The sequence below is a fragment of the Scleropages formosus genome, chromosome 2 (assembly GCF_900964775.1).
Source record: "Scleropages formosus chromosome 2, fSclFor1.1, whole genome shotgun sequence".
NCBI classification, from domain to species: Eukaryota; Metazoa; Chordata; class Actinopteri; order Osteoglossiformes; family Osteoglossidae; genus Scleropages; species Scleropages formosus.
In genome coordinates, this window is record NC_041807.1 from 27,444,659 (window position 1) to 27,462,291 (window position 17,633).

Below are 17,633 nucleotides of genomic sequence, written 5' to 3' on the forward strand. Positions count from 1 at the left end.
TTTTACATTCACATGGCATTAATGGAGCGTCTCTGCAGAAAAGCAGGACTGCGAGAGCTGAGAGGAAAAAGCCTTGAGTACTTGGCCGGCTTTAAGGTGATCGAGTGCCGAACTCTAAAGCATATTGTCGACGTTTGGCAGGCCGGAATATACTTTGGACTTAAAAATTCACTCAGCGTATTTGTGGACGTGACAGTGGAGAGCCTTCAAACTACATCACCCATGGGGACATGCTGCTTTGGTGGCCTTCAAATGCACAGTATCCATGAAGGAAATGCTGCCTGTGCTACTGTGACAAGTTCTGTGTTGCAAATTGTTATATCTGCAGCTGCTTTTTAAAGAACACAAATCACAGAAAGGTTAAGAGGTGTCTGATGAAAAGCTGCAAAAGAAATGTGAGATTGTCTGCATGTGAACCAATTACACAAAGTTATGCTAATTGCCAAATTTATAAAAATTATTTTAATTGTAAAATGATTTTGTTTTGTATTTATGTCCTGAGAAAAACACACTCCGTGGGACACTGTTTTTTATTAATTATAAAAGGGAGTGTAGAGTTTTTTTTCATGATTTGTTTTTATGTCCCAATAAATGTCCTCTAAGGGGATGTGGTGGCACAGCAGTATTGGTCTCTGGCTGCTCTCTGGTGGGTCTGGGGTTCAAGTCCTGCTTGGGGTACCTTGTGATGGACTGGTGTCCTGTCCTGGGTGTGTCCCCTCCAGCCTTGTGCCCTGTGTTGCCAGATTAGGCTCCGGTTGGCTGTGACCCCACTCGGGGCAAGCGGTTTTGGACAGCGTGTGTATTTTCAGCCTGTCCTCCTTGTGGCCTTTATCAACAGGATCTAACCCAAGGTTCTGCCGCAGTATCCACCGTACACAGCACATCACTGAAAAGTTTGAGTGCACTCGCCGAAAACTTTTTTTCTACAAGGCATTTGGTGAAAAGTGTCACCAACCAGCACGACTCTCCTGCAGCAGTTCCCAGAAAGGTACAGTTAGTTGACCTATTTCTCCAAAGCAACTTATAGTGTTAAACTACCTACAATCATTCAACCAGCTGGGAAATTCAGGGTAAGTACCTTGCTCAAGGGCACTACAGCTGAAGGTGGGATTCAAGCCTGTGACCTTCAAGAAGAAAGGCAGCAGCACTTACCACTATGCTACCAGCTGTCCCCAGCTTTCATGCATGTAAGACACTTGTGAGTTGACTTTCCTTCACTCGTCTGGCTAGTTTGTCTCTTGCAAACACTGCCAGAGATTGCCCGTGTGTATTCACTTATCACTGGTATTATAAATGTCACACATAAGGGCGAAGGGAGAATGTGTTTTTAAATGCATCCCTGTATAAGAGAAGAGTCATCGATGGGCATGGAAAAAGGAGTAACCCCTGCCGACCCAAGCAGCGCTTCCCACTGCCCAGCTGTGACTGAGCATGGAGTGGACGTGGCAGATCCCGATTTGGTCAATTACTGGACATTGTCACTAGCCCCCTCCCAGTGCCAATTGCTAAAAGGCATCCCACGCTGCGATGCTGACGACAGCCTGCTGTAACTGACCACGCTAAACTCACACGGAAACTAACTAGTTCAGCCAGATTCTCCAAGCTCTGCATATTTCACCCAGGGCTCTGGACTTATTGCAGGGCAGACACAAAGAAGTATCTTGCCAGTTTTTAACATTTGTTGATGTGTTCAAAACAGTTTTTGAGTCTCTGTGTTGGGCTTGTCATAAGTGCCCTTGGATACAAATAGGATCAGCAGGAAACCCCCGAAAATGTGGAATACATAAATGACCTGACAATGTTACAGGATGCTCTCCACGTGATGTCAAAGAGCCTTCGCCTAGAGAAGAACACATGAAGAGGACCACATGCCTGAGAAAAGCAGTCTGTTCTGCTAACGGGTTGTCTTGAAATTCATTACCGCTTTACATCAAGTAAAGGATAGACTAAAGGCCTTTTAATAATTTTCACAACAGATCACATTGTCATTCAAACATGGAAAGGACTGTTTCTCACTTTTTTGAAATTATTGTGGTTCAGACACTTTGACAGCAATATAACAGAAAGAGTATCTGTACTGAAAAAAATATATATTTTGTCTCTAATCAATGTTTACATAATAGCAAATAAGATTATATGAACATTAGTTTCTATGTTAAAGTGCAGTAGGTTGAGAAAGCCAATAAGCTGTAATAGGTAGACAGTTGGTAGTTTAGTAGTTAGAGCTGCTGCCTTTAGACCCAAATATCACAGGTTTAAATCTCACCTCTCACTGCAGTACCCTTAAGCGAGCTACTTACCCTAAATTGCTCCAGTAAAATCATCCAGCTGTATAAATGAGTGTAGGTCGATTAAGGTTGTAAGTTGTTTTGGAGAAAAGCATCAGCTATGTAAATGTAATTATTTTTGATATCAGCATTGTTTCTTCCATCTAATTTCTTTTTTTTTCTAATTTTTTTTTTTTTTTTCCAACTGAGGCATTAACACATTCCTTTACACAAGTTTAAGATTTAATGAGAAATCACAAGTTCTAGGGGCAATCAATGCTTAGGATAGAAACTTTGTGTTCTGAGTTTTGTTTTAACCTTTCTTAACAATGTTGAAGGTTTCCAGTAAAGGGAATAGAGGATGTGCAAGTAACACCATCTGATTTGCGTCACTTACGCTGTCAAGATGACACACTTGTGGAACACGATTAAAAAAGAGTTTCATATGCACAATTCTCATTTATCAACAAGAGGTCCTCTTAGGGAATGAATAAGTAAAACACCGGTGATAAAGGATAAATAGCAGTACAAGTTATTATGGTCATACTAAGTCCGTAGCTCAAAAGTACACTAAATATTTCATATACAGACTCATTTATAGCCCTATCCAGATTTTCTGTTTTTCTATGTCTGTGTGTACGTTTGAACTTTGGATTTGGGAATCTAAGCGCCTTCCTGTATGCCAGGGTACTTACAACAAAGTGCATGCAGTTTTAATCACTCCTGTGGTTAAAAAGCAGCATGATAAGGAAGGTAAGGAACCGCAGTGAAGCCGGCACACTGCAGTTTCCCCTTCCTCTCCTACCCGAACACGTTCAGACCAATGGCCTGCACTTTCAGCCCCAGATCATCACTTATCCTTGCTCATTTCGCAATGATGCCGTTTCTGAATAAATCAATTACATTATAATTAAAAAGCTGCAGATGGGGAAAAAAGAGGATGTAATGGAGCGGACAGAGAGGCAGTCGGTTGGGTACTGGCCAAACTACAGGTAATGCAGAGGGCATAAATCACTGGTTTCATTTCATGTGTTTGTGCTGCGATTAACATTGCACAGGTCAGTGGTGTATGGCACCAGACACGATTTGCAAGCAAATAAATAAATAAATAAATAAATAAATAAAAAAATAAATGTGACTTATTTACCATAGGTTCTCTACAATAATCCCATGAGCAAATGCTAGAAACACCCAACGCAAACAGCTTATATTAAAGAAGGCCGACGGGACATGTTTAATCGGCCGCTTGCGTGTTTCTCATGGCTAAGCCTCCTGTCTGAGAAATCGCTCTGTTCTGCCGTCTCATGGAAAGCTCCAGTCTTGGGTATTACCCGGGTTCTGAAGCTCGGCTTCTGGTAATCCCCTGGCACCCCTCTCTTCTCCCAAAACAGGGTCCTAATCGCCCCCGTTTCCTACGGATGGGAGCAGCCTGCTACTCCACAGGGAGGGGAGCTCCCTGACCCCGATGCGCAACAGAACAACCACTGCTTTCCTCCAAACTTTTGATATGCGACTGGATCCTGCTTGCAGATACAGACTTGAAGACAGACAGAATTCGGTTCTGGTTTCTCAACATATTCACATCTGACCCAGGCAGACAGACAGAAACAAACACATGTGGCGAACAATGGATTCCGTGTGGGGCGTGGGGAGTGCGGGGGTGCACATTACACTGCAAGAGATGCCTGCGGTTCCAGAGTGAAACAGCAGCGTTGAAACATCCATCTGCGGGTCTGATTATAGGCTGGCGACACAGTCTGACCAAGGTGGCCGCAGGGACAGGGACCAGCCGAGACCGTGCCGCACCGCCGCGGTATCGGACACCCATGGAGGACAGAAGAAAAAAATTGTGAGAAAAAATGGAGACGGAACAGTATCCCAGGTAGCGGGTTCCAGTTAATTGTGTTTATTCACACAAAAGGCTACACTTTCCATCTTTGAACAAAGGAAGAAAGACGTTGCGCTGAAGCAGCGGTGGCCTTCTCTGGGGAAGCAAACGCAAGGAGGAGGTTCTGTCCTAACAGCTCCGGGGTCTGATAAGATAATCTCTCTGTGCTGAAAAAGAATCGCAAAGCGGGGCTCGGAAGAAAGGCTGCGGTGCGGTGCGGTGAGGTGCGGTGCGTGGCAGGCCATGCCGGAAAAGCCCCCTTTCTCCCCCAGTTAATGATGGAGCAGATCCGCAGCTGCGTCCAGACCTTTTGGCGCCGATAAGGCCATAATCTCCCTTTGAATGTCGCACCGGCTGGCATTCATCTGCTTTAAAACTCTGGTTCACCACTGTCTCTTCCTCACACCTCCAGTTCGCAGAAGCAGGGGGACAGGTTATTGCAGAATTAGATTTAATCAAAAGCATTTTGGAACAGCACATTGCCATTTGTACATGAGAGCTGAGCTGCAAATGTAGTGAAAAACTATATGAAACGTACTGAGGTGCAAATACAAAAACAGGGTAATTTCCAGATCCACATGATGAATTTACTTTCTGATTTCATATAATTTCTCCTTCATTTCCTGCTTTTCATTCATACGAACGACATTGTACAGGTTTGCGCTTCTTTTCTCAACGTATATACTTTCTTGTGCACCAAAGGGGGAAATTGTTTCCATAGCAGCCAGATTCATCTCATACCGCGAATGAGTTTAAACTGTACGAGTTTAATAAGAGTAGTAGCTCAGTAACATCAATGCGGTTTTCTGATTTCATGATCTTCACGCGCAGAGAACACACTACATTGTATTTGTGGGTCCTGCTTGTCAGCTTCCTTTTTACTCTGTTCACCCCACAGGATCAGAGCAGAGCTGTAAGGGGAACGACTTCCCAACCGCATGTCCAAAGAAGTCAAGGCACACGAGACAAGCGTATCTTCTGCCGCAGCCTCATCGGAGGAAGAGGCTTTGAACCAGAGAGACAGAACCGCGGTCCACTCACGGGAGTCTCCGTTCACTTGGCCTCTTCCTGCCTCATACAATCCAATCGTACGTTTCGACACTGCTTTTACTCTGGCGCAGGGGTGCTCAGCAGTTAAAATAAGGGAATGATATAATCCCACAGGCGTATGTAAATACCATCAGATAGAGAGCAAGCATTTCATTCTGAAATTCAACACGGTCTGAGGGATAAGCAGTGCAAGAAAAGTAAAGCTTAACATAAGCAAGGGGAAAGATTGAAGTCACTCTCACTTTTGAATGAAAATATGTAGAGTTCTACATCAGCACTCTTTGCAAAGAAAGAAGAGCTGACAAGGGTCAGTGAAGATCTCAAGGAGGGAAAGAAAAAAAAAAAAAAAAAAAAAAATCGCACATAAAATCCCATCGCGGTAATCCCTGTCGCAGGTTTTGGAAATGGAACAACAGCTTGGAGAAGGGCATGAGCCACAGGAGCCCTTACAACAGGGGAGAGAAAAGGCCTAACTGATGACTGCAGGGAAGCTGATGATGCAGGCGCGCTCCAGAACCTTACCGTGCCTCTGCCACCTCCTGTGTCGGACAGGGTGGGAACAGGGTTGTAGTTGCCAGACACCGGGGGAGAGAAGGAGCGGGTCCCCGTGGACACCCGAGCACGCAAAACCCCACACGCAGACAGAGGCGTCTGCGCTCTTTCTTATTAGACCGGCGATTCGCCCGACGCCACTCGCCCACGCATACCAACCATCGGCAGACCTGTAAAAAACAGATTATACCTTTAGAAAGAGTACGGCGTGAATCTTCCAGGACCCAACAGGACAGGGCAGAGCGCCGCCAGTTACCAGCTTTTAATGTACCTAACAGATGACAAGGACACTCGGTTCACAAACACTGCTGGGTAACTCAATCAGCAGGAAATCGTGCTGTCTCCTGGGGCCAGAGGAGAAGATGTTGAAAATCTCATTAAAAAATAATGGCCTCCACCTGCTACTCCTTTCCAAAATGCCTTTCTAATGACCGGGTGCAGAATTTAGGTGCGGGTCTGAAATCCACAGCTTTGATGAAACTTTTTCCTTAAAAGCCCGCTCCTAGTTGGACTCCCGGCAAGCTCCACGTGGGAATACAGTGCCTAAGGTACACCACGACATCCTTACAGCACTACATCGTCGAAGCAATTCGTGCTGTAAGGTGAATTTGAATTGCGCCGATAACCGTGCGGGACACACATTATGTAATTACACCGGAATATCAACAGGACTGGACGAACCCTCTTGTCTTTTGCGGCTCCTCACTGCTCGGAAATGGCAACACCTGCGCAAAAGCGCATAAATCCAAAACGCGAAGGGACAGAGAATATTACCTCACCCTTTTCTGTTATTGCCTTTTCATGAAGTACTGCAGCCGTGATTGGATGGCGCTGCTGATAAAGTCTCATCCCTGCACGGTCTAATATATCAACAGGGAGTCCTCGGTTTTACTTCAAATCACACAGATATATGTTTCAGTGTATATAGTGCTGTATAAAAAAAAAAAAAAAAAAGGATATCACAAAAAGCATATTCTATTTGAAAATAAGGAGGGGAGGTCGGTTTGCTTGGGATTCACATGGCGCACACTTACTTTTGGAATTTTTGAACTAGCAGCACTGCTATGACAGTTCACGCACACTTAAAACCGAGAAGGCTTTTTATATGCTGTATATCGAGACCATTTGCTTGGAATTACGATCAGACGCACGGATAATGCAGTGGAAGGTGGTGTGCCGAAACTTACCAGTGCCTGAGAACAGACGACACGTAGCAACAGGTTGTTCGGCGGTTAGCGTGGGCACCTTGCGCTTGAAGGACCTGGGTTTGGATGTCTGCTCCTGCTCTTGTACCCTTGATTGAGGCACGTCCCTCGAACGGACACAGTAAGAATACCCTGATGAATAACTGGCTAAATCACTGCAAGCATCTTAGTGTTGCACACCTAACGTAAACTGCAGCGGACGCAAGAGCATCGGCTACGTTAACCGATCGAAACGTTCACCTCCCTGCAAGCAGCGACTGTCCCCAGCAGTTCCTCGGTGTGTGCTAAATTTAGTCCTTCCCTTCCTGAAGTGGATGCCTGCGCTAAACCTTTGCCCTGTAATGTACAACCACCGGAATGCCACATTTCTCCTGCCATTAACTGTCAGTCGGCTGAAGGTTTAGGGCGAGCGGTGACACCGCAGCGGGAGTGTTTGCCGAGGAGCCTCGGCGTGCCCTCCAGGGCTTTTGCTATTTCCAACAAGGCCAGTCCTCTGAGTGCGCTCTGTCAAAAAGTTTAAATGCAAAATATACTAGTTTGAAAGCAGTAAGAATCGCCAGCATTTCTATACGCGCGTTTTGTGTTTCGCGTTAGCGTGTTTATACTCGGCCTCAGCATGAACTGTCCAAGATGTACTTTTTTCTTTTTTTTTCCACAAATTATAATCCAAATGGCATTTATTAAAGGATTACGTAACGGAACAAATCCAGGCAATAGCAGACACAGCGCGATCAGGATGAAACACTTTCCAGATCTGCGTGTGACTCAGTCCCCCGGCGCGGCTAGGGCAGACAAAGGCAGGTGGTGTGCTCCGTTTTTACACCCAGTCTGGTCTGGTGGGGTAAAATGGAACTGCATAGCATGGTCATGGTGAGACCTGCCACAGAGTCTGGTCAGCTCCCATCACCTTGTTGGGGGAAACATGAGACAGATCTGAGGCAACCTTCTATGGAGCATATGGGGGGGCAGTGATGTGCACAGCATGTACTCCATGTACCCTACAGCTCAATCTGAGTAACTTCTCTGGGTATACTGTACAACGCCATTTGTACTGTTTGCATACACCTAGACGTGTCTGCAATAAGAAGGCAATATTGCTCTTTTGGATTTATTTTGTGCCGCTGACCACTTTTTATTGAAACCTATTATTCACTTTGTATAAAATCAGTTGTCAAATAAATGAAAACTAATGGGTGGCAATCCAAGTAGCCTGAGCTAAGTCTTCACGCTGCAGATTAAAGCCGAATCAACACGGTGGTTTCGTCACACTGACTTTGCCGTGGATAAGCATGCAATTTGCAGATTATTCCGTAAATATCCGGCACCCTTTACTCCGTAAATAAACAACCCTAGTGAAAAGTGTGAGCACGTGTGGGCTATTTGGGACAAACTGGACAGAAGTGAAAAGCAAGTGTCCTACATCTCCGGGAGCTGCTGGAGAAGAGCTGGGAAGATGTGCCGGCTTGTCTCCCGACCAAAGCCGTTAATCACGTCGACCGTACGCAATCGAAGCAAGCGTACTCAAACTTGTGCCCATCTCCAGGAGCTGGAGGAATGCGTTGTCCCTTGGTAGCAGCTCTCTGAATTCCGCCGAACGGAAAGAGCACATGACCGCCTCAGACGGCACCGCTAGCTGCACGCGGCTGTGCTGGGCTCACTCACTCGCGCCGCGCTTCGTAGCAGCCCTGCAATCCAGAACGAGGTTGGCAACTAGGGGAATGAGCCTACAGAACATACTTCCTGTACCACGAGCCCGCAGGCCCTGCCAAAGCCTTGAAAACACAGTTCTTCTGCATGCATACGAGAGCACAAATACACAGTCTAATCCGCATAAACGGGGCCTGGTGTGTCGGCCATGAGCAGCAGCTGTTTGGAGATGTAGGCTCTCACGCCTGTAGGAGAGGAAGGAGTGCAGGACCTTATAGTGTGGCCCAGCAGGTTTCCCACCAAGCGCGCACCTCCCGGAGGCCTCCACTTTATCTGGCAGTTTTGCATCGACGGCCACGCTGGACCTCCGCTCGTCCTCAACTGCAGATCCATCGTGCCAATTTCATTAGAGGATCAGCGGTTCACGTATAATAAAAAAAAAAAAACCTTGTTCATTAGACCTTCCCGAAATTTTTCATTTTTCCCAGGGTTCCCTGAAAACAATAAATCACGCAGCTTCGGCCGCATGAATCATTTTTCGGGAAAGAGTCCAGACTGAATTCGTAGAGCAGCGGACGGGCAAGATAACTGAACTCCAAGAGTAATTTAAAGGATGTAAGCGTAGCTTTAAAAGAATGCCAAAAAAAAAAAAAAAAAAAAAAAAAAAAACTAAAGTTTAAGTTAGTGGCAATAAATGTCCGATAAATAAAGTACAACTGGAAACACTTTAAAATGCGGAAAAAGTTTGATGCATACGGAGGGGGATTCATCGTCTGTCTTGAAAATGGAACGCAGCTGCTCTATCTGGAGAGAATAAAAGCCGTTCGGGAGAATTTCTGCACGCCCTTGCAAAAACGGAAGGTGTCGGTTGCGGCAGAACCGTAGCTGTGTGTTGCAGCACACAACATTATCAATAATTCGTTTCACAGGGAGACACGGAACTGTGTCAACACCCCCTGCTGGGCTGATAACTTCACTGCCGCACACACAGCCCATGACTAACAGACCTCCCTCCTCTCCATCCCTGCAGATGATGTGGGCGAACGCCCAGCCAGAGCACGCTTCCCCCAGCCACGGCTGGGCAGCTCACATGACCGGCAGCACGAGGCCCGCTGCGGCTAGAAAAAGTCGGACCCTCTCGCCGGCCCGCCGCGGGACTCCTTTCGCACACACATCTATGCCTCTCCTGAGTTACGGCTTCAAGGGTGAAGTCCACCTTCCACGATAGAGACAGAGCTCTTTCATCCTGCAAGGCCTGTCTGCAGATCTTAGCTGGAGACGGGGGGTGGGATGAGGGTTCGGTGGGGGGAGAGGCACCAACCAGAACCTTCAAACGCATGCAGACGCCTTGCCTCATGCAACAGTAACATCAGAACTGCCAAAAATGTTATCCGGAGAGTCTCCTTCTTAAAGACGGTAACAATATTCAAGAAAGTAACCAGCTTCGGTCTCAGGAACTTTTATTTGTGGGGGGGAAAAAGATGTGCGGAAAATCATTTTTACTTGACCCCGTTTAAAATACCCTCCCGCACTTGAGGGGGGACGGAGCGCTGTTTTCTTTTCACTAAGCGCCATTATGAAAGCAGCAGGGTCTTTTTAATTATTCTCAGTGTCTGTCAGACCCTCAGTGTGGCCACTGTATGAGTCACGTAGTTATCCAGTTCCCAGCCAAAGCGAGCCGTCTCCCGCAGCTGCCATAAAAACACAATTAAAACCTTTCCTCGCATTCCAGGGTTTGTACTGATGCGCAGCCTGAAACGCAGACACGCATTTTCTATATGTCCAATTAAAAATCATCACTACACAATGATGCTTAAGTAGGAAAATACACATTAGAAAGCAGGCTGTACAAAGGTTTAAATTGGTGCGCGAATCTCAAGCAGTCTTTCGGTAAACAAAAACCCCGTTGCCACAGGGTCCAGATTAAAATTCTATACACTTACGAGGAGGAAACCGGAATATGGTGCGCATACAGCAACAAAGATTTTCTGTGGAGCAAAACAATATGGATCAATAGAGGATTCCAATTAGCTTATATTGGCAGGCCGGGTGCTAAATTGGTTGTGAGATATTGATTAGGTTTCTCTCACTATCGGCTCCTCCTGCAAACACGGCCCACTGAAAAACTTACTTTGCTGCTGAAGCAACAAATATTTGTATCAATGTGCATTACGAGCACTGTACCTCTTTCGACTGTACCTCTTAGTTCTTTTCCCTAAGTAGTATTTATACTCCCGTGTTCCGAGCTGTACCGATAACAATAGCTTTTCCCAACAAATTAACAGTCCTTCACATACATCTTTTAAGCGTTTAATGCAGTATGTCATCGTTCTGTGTCTATGCGGGCATTTGGTTACGCACAAGATGGGCTGACTTGTGAAACATACACCTCCATCTCCAAAGACGTCATAAGCAAGTGATCCTTGTACAGCAAAGTGCCGATTTTCCCTCATAACAACTGAAAGGATTCTGTGTATTTACCCCTTGGCAATCGTAAAAAGTCAATCATCTCTGAAGGAGGAAAGCGGTCGTGTTTCGCGCGGAACGGTGGCCACCTCGAGCACAGCCTCCCCCCATACCACACACTGAAACCACCACTAGCCCTCCCCGCCACCGTCGCGCGGTTTCAACTGGTGTCGAAAGCCACGCAGCAGCTGTGTTAACCGTTCTGTGAGCACCGCATGGTCACGAGGTGGACCATCGCTTCTCTGCCGCTATAGGACACTGATGGCTCCTCACCATCCCGACCAGAGACCACTACACCTGGTGGTCAGAGGAAAATCCCTTCATCGGTGGAAGCGCCCCAATAATCACATGCTGACTGCACACACGGTAGCAGTCCTTCTAACAAACCACGTGTGTGTGTGTGTGTGTGTGTGTGTGTGTGCACGCGCTTGGGGATGCGTGGCAGCGAGTGAGCTTCCAGCAGGGCACCCGAGCCTTTCCGCCCAGCATCCCACCCGTAGCGATCTGACGGAAGCCTCTCTAAATTGCACACAACGATCGGCCACAACACCATCCCCTGCGTCAGATCACAGTAATGTTGCACTGCGCCACCGAGGAAACACCGGCGCTCCGACAACGGCAGCACGCAGCCGCGCAGCACCGGAAAGCTCTCCCTTTCTTCGGAAGCTCAGACAAACATCCCAGCGCACCATCTCCAAATATCCAGAGAATGGGGCGGGATGAAGAAACACACACATTTTGCAAAGAGAGACTCGACCTTACCTTTGAGAATACTCTGGCCTTGCAGTATATCCCTTGAAACAAACACTGTATAAAAACTCTCTGAGAATCCTGGTCTGCAGGGTGGCTTAGATGGTACGTCTCCATAACTCCCCTATGGAAAAAAAGGAGGGATCGTGAGACATCTATAAACTTGGAGTCGCCTGATTTCACTGCGGTACTGAATGGAGAACATCAGTGCTTCATAGCTGTCCCAGAGCAAGGGTCAAAAGGGGTGTTTGTTCACGGCCCAGTCTGTTAAATAACAACAGCATCATGCTTAGATGGGGGGAACGCATCACACGTACATGTCACAGATGTGACGGGTGGCTTCGCACCCCAAGATCGTGCGTTTCTAACGCCTCACTTCAGAATCTGGATACAGCTGTGGGTGTCGAATCTCCCCTTCTGCACAGCAAGCGAGACACGTGTCTCCTTAACGGCCCTTTATGGAAATGCTGCCGTACAGTATGCTGCGTGTCACGCGGGGTCAAGGCAGCGGCAGATACGCGCGCTGTACCACCTCCAACTCCGTGTCATTTTCAACTAAGAGCAGCTGCTCCCGAAACCCAGTTCAGTCGGCCCACGGGGAGAGCGCGGCCATGGGTTCGATGAGCCCACCGCGAAGCCCTGAGATGTGCATTAAATTTAAAAAGGAAAGGGAGTAACCAGATCTCCGTGTTTCAACCCCCTGTTACTCAAAGCGTGCCTGGAGCAGGCGCTCTCTCAGCAGAAGCTCTTTCCTTTGTGTGAAACACCGTCCCCACCAAAGCAGCCAGGCTGAGAGAAATTCTGCCAGCACTGCAGTGAAGACACTTCTGTTGAACGCAGCAGCCGCTTCCCAAGTTCCCAGCGACCGCGCACGCCTTTCCTGCCGTTTTCCGCCCGGGTTCGCGCATGCAGTAAACCTTTTGCACAGCAGAACCTCAGGAGCGGAGACCCTCTGAATGAGTTAACTTCATTCAACCGTCTACTGGATACGGTGCTCTTTCTGTACCCATGCTCTTTGTGCATTCAAAATGGGGGGGGGGTGCATAATCAGGGGGTGCATACAGATTCTAATTCATGCCACTTTGCACTTTGATATACAATGAAAGATTTATTCCTTTTCACTTGTTCTCACCGGTGACAAGCACTGAATGCAAGACCATTACAAACCTACTGCATCCAAGAGCTTTCATGCTGTGGGCAGTATTTTATTAAAGCTTCTTTCTTTAAAAAGCTCCCACATCCGTTGGTCTGTTCATTCAAATTCTCCAAAAAAAAAAAAAAAAAGAAAAAACTAACAATTATTTCATCATATGCCGGTGATTCTTCCCAACTCTTTTTGAATCCTCAAATGGAAAGTCTGGTATTCCTCAATTTTTCCACTGGGAGAAAAACACAAAATAAAATAAGTACAGATGGGATGTTTGTGGTCAAACGAACACAATCATTAGAAGTCGCTTCGCTCAGAGCCACGAACCTTGGCTTGGCCAGTTCACTTTTTTCCCCACTAAGCACAGAGAGTAAAGATATGTTCACAACAAGTCCACGAGCGAAACGACAACTTTTCTGTTTTTCTACTATACTATACATAAGCATTTTAACATGATATTTCCCCAGTATTAGATATTATTATAGTGGATACCGCGGCGCAGGGCTTCTTTGCACGTGCGAACTTTTGGCAGCTGTCAGTGAGTGGGCGAATCATCATGTCTGCGGAAAGAAGAGCGCTGAGTGTGTGTGTGTGTGTGTGTGTGTGTGTGTGTGTGTGTGTGTGAGAGAGAGAGAGAGAGGGAGAGAGTGTGTGAGAAAACCGCATAGTGGACATAAAGCTGACAGACAGAGGAGGAGAGACGTCGATTCGATTCTCCCGCAACATCATCCGGCCGCACCGGCGTTAAGCGCGCTGCTGCGAGGCAAGGGGACGGAGCGCGGCTTCCCTCGGCGTCTCTGCCGCCCACTGGCACTGCCGCTTTGCTTTTCCGCCGTGGCCAAAAGGCTCTTCTGTTCTGCGTTTGGGTCTTCTTGCACAAAGTAAAATGCACCATCCAGTACCAGTGTGGCACGAACAGGGTGCAGCTGGTGCTGAGCAAGGCGCGAGCGGCGAGCTACCCCTTTTTGAATAAATGCATATTATAAACCCCAAAAAGTCAAGTTGCGGCAGGGAAGTCCGGCGACGGACAGGAACTCACCCAGGACGTGCTGAGGAGCGCCGCGGTCATCACTGAAATCATCACGAAGCCCGCTGTCATCGTGGCTCGCGGTTTCTTTTTTGTTTTTTTTTTTTTTCTTTTTGATTTTTTTTTTTTTTTTTTTACGAGCTTCGGATGCTGCCGGTCGGTCCTCGTGCGGCGGTGCGCTGCGGTGTAAAAACGTCCCTGGCTTTCGGAGCGGAGGTGCGTCCCGCGCGCTCCGGTCCCGGCTCTTGTTGCGGCGCACGGAGGGTCCCCGGAGCTGCTGTCGCGCGCGCGGCTGCAGGTGAAAAGCGCCGATCCGTTCCGATCAGTTCCGTTCTGATGTGTTTCTGCTCTCTCGTGTTGAGCTCAGCTCCGCTCAGCTCAGCAGCGGAGCGCTACGGGCAGCGTCACCACGACCCCTCCTACCGCACATTGCGGGAGAATCCCACTTAAAGAAACAAAGTGTACTGTACACTCTCTCTGTGCGCGCGCGCGTGCGCGCGCGCGCCACCGTTTATAGATACGCAACACCCGAGTGACACCGAGCGGGATCGCGCTGTCTGACGGTGTCTGATTGAATGAATGTACGAGAAAAGGGGGTTGAGGAGCGGAGCGGATGCACCGCGCATCCGACACGAGTGATCTCAGAAATATAGAGCGCTATTTACACCAAGATATGTTGATTTGTCGTTAAGCAGCGACTAAACGATCCTCTCTCTGTCTTACACACACACACACACACACACACACTGAACAAGACGACCTCTGTCTATCCCGCAGTGCACGCTTGATCCAGCGCAACGGTGCTCACTTGCTTCCCCACCGCACACCCCGCCGCTGACAGAAATTCTTTCTCATTTATAAAATGCGACTTACAAACGACTTATTATTATGATTCTCATAGAAAAGAATCCAACTTGTTTTCCGTGCGCCTCGTCATCCCTCGCTGTTTTTTCCACTTTCCCTGTGTGACATGTGAGAAGATGTAAAGCTCACTCACGCAGTAAGAGTGTGTGTGTGTGTGTGTGTGTGTGTGTGTGTGTGTGCGCGCGCGCGCAGCGAAACACCGGGGTCCCTGCGCTTAACAGCGCTATGTCTCCCGCTCTCATTGGCGGCTCCATTTCCACTACTTCCACATCTGAGAGCCTCGGAGACTAGCCTAATGCCATATGTGAATATGGAATATGACTAGTACATGTATATGTCAGCGACATGCAGCTCGGCGTAACACAGTCCAACAGAGAAATGCGTTCACTTTCCTCCCACTGTTTCTTTCTTTCTTTCTTTCTTTCTTTCTTTCTTTCTTTTCAGTCAGATCAGGTTTTAATAATGGAATTGCATCACTTTTCCTTAGTATACTCTTTTTATAATTAAAAAAAAGGTAAATAGATTAGGTAAAACCTCTTTATCTAGCTCGCCATCCCTCCATCATCCTTCTATCTAATCTCTACATGTATCCATCCATTCATTCGCCCACCCAGACACATGAATGAATCAATCAGTCGGTCTGTCTATCAGTCATTTTTGTTGTTCCACCGTGACATTTAAAAACCACTATTTTGGAAAGGACAGTACCTTTGTTCTGATTCTTTTATAATTGCTTTAAAAAATCGTTTGGCTTTAATCACGACATGTATATTCCTATTACCATCAGCTTGCACTGATTCAAAATGTCAGTGGCAGTCCCTCCCATGTCTTGCTGGAACTTCCTGATTAGCAGGAACTGTGTGTTTCATTTCATTTATAAAGTCATCAGTGTGAACTGCATGCAGATGATTTGATTTATTCTTGTAAAAATCTGGTAGGGCTATTATACACGTCAACCAGCTTTACATGCAGCCTAGTTGTAATTCAGGGGAAATAAATTCTGTGTACCAGGAACCGAAACAAAAAACTGGAACATTACGACATCTGTTCCATCCGCTTTAAAGTCTTTGTGAATTTGTCCGTCCCTTGGCATTCTGCATCCCTGTGAAGTCTGGCGGACGAGCTGCTCAATAGCTGTTGATGGATTCAGTCATATGGCCAAATTTTAAACAATGCCTTGAGCAACGTTGAAAAACTACTGACAAAAAGCTTCAACGCTCACATCGCAACTTGTGTGTTTCATTTCCCACTTCCACATTCAGATACAGATTACTGACAATAGTCTTGTAAGGAAAGAAAAACACCTCATGTTGTTCCATGGCACCATTAAATGAAACATATTGCCACCATATTGCCACTCACAATTGGCAATGTACTTAGCCAATTACCCTGTAAATGTGATTATGGAAAAGAACAGTGCGACTTCTGTGTGCACACATATTGTGGTTCTGCATGAAATAGCTGACAACACACAGTTCTAATGTAATGATTAACTGTAAAACATGGAGAGTGAGTGTTCTTTTTTGCCGATAGGAATGCTGTATCTCATTAAACGTCACCTATAAACTCTTTTCAACCCTAGTTTTAATCAAGGAATCTAATGGAAACCATCCATCCATCCATTCATTTTCAACGACTGCTTGTCCGATACAGTCACAGTATTCTGGAAGCACATGATACAAGACAGGGTACACCTTGAACGAAAGTGTATCACATAGCAGTCTTACACACACACACACACACACACACACACACACACGCACACAGACAAAATGCAATTCAGAGTCACCGATTCACCTAAAAGTTGTGTCTTTGGATTGTGGCAGGAAACCAGAGCAACTGGAGGCAACCCATGTGAACATGCAAACTCCACACACACCGTGTCAGGTTTAAACCCACATCCAAACCCACAGTTCAGGTGCGGTGAGGCCAGCGCTAGCTGCCGTGCCACTGTGGTGCCATGAATGCAAACCCTAATCCTAAACTAAGCCTCAATCTTTCATGTCAATATCTGTGAAGTTTCTTGACCTCGCCTCGGTGCCTTCAGTGAGACTCCACTAAAAATGTAGTGATCACATAGTATATTTGTCTGGGAAAGGTACAGCAGCCTGAAGGTACTATTCTGATCTCAGTGGCCCCCAGTGGTTGCACAAAACATCACCAGCCACTACCATCCACCCACCCCAGCAGTTCTCACTCACACCCAAAGGCAACATCCTTCCACAGCCTGAAGCAGTGATGTGCAGTGGATTGCAGCAACATTTAAGGAGCCATCATACAAGTCACAGTCTAGGGAGAAAGTGTTTCCGCATCGCACCCGGGCTAATGACTTTCCAGTGGCAATCGGAGGAAAAAGAACGGCACGCAGTCTATACGACTGACAGGAAACCAGCACAGCAAGGATGATATTTTGTTGGGGGGGGGGGTACCCAAAACAAAACAGTTTTTCCTTTATGAATCAGACCTCAGAAACAGATTTTCCTGTGCCGCAGCCCCCACTGCTGGAACGTGTGCTACTGCTAGATTTCCCCTGTTTCCTACGCACTGTTTACATCTGGAACATGGCCATGCAGCTGAAGTCACAGTGTTCTAGTACAAACGCTCACAATGAGAGGTGTCAGGCGATCCCACGCCTCGAGGCTGCATTGTTCGCGCTTCAGGTTAGTATTTTACCCCGAGTGTCACTTGACACTTTCGGCGCCGCCACAATTAAAACGGTATTATCATAACTGCCTGGGATCACTCAGGCACCCCTCACGCTGATCGCTCT

General features: G+C 47.0%; 1 protein-coding gene across 2 annotated transcripts in view; it reads right to left on the reverse strand.

The window, feature by feature from the left end:
- LOC108936988 (cadherin-4-like) overlaps positions 1 to 14,431 on the reverse strand; it is a 304,253-nt gene extending 289,822 nt beyond the window's left edge. For both annotated transcript variants that reach the window (XM_018756688.2, XM_018756687.2), the window contains exons 1-2: positions 14,012 to 14,431; positions 11,838 to 11,949 (exon numbers count right to left, since the gene is read on the reverse strand). In XM_018756688.2, the coding sequence (XP_018612204.2) occupies positions 11,838 to 11,949; positions 14,012 to 14,071 (172 nt within the window). In that variant the 5' untranslated portion in view covers positions 14,072 to 14,431. The remainder of the gene's footprint in view (positions 1 to 11,837; positions 11,950 to 14,011) is intronic.
- Between the last annotated feature and the right edge of the window lie 3,202 nt (positions 14,432 to 17,633).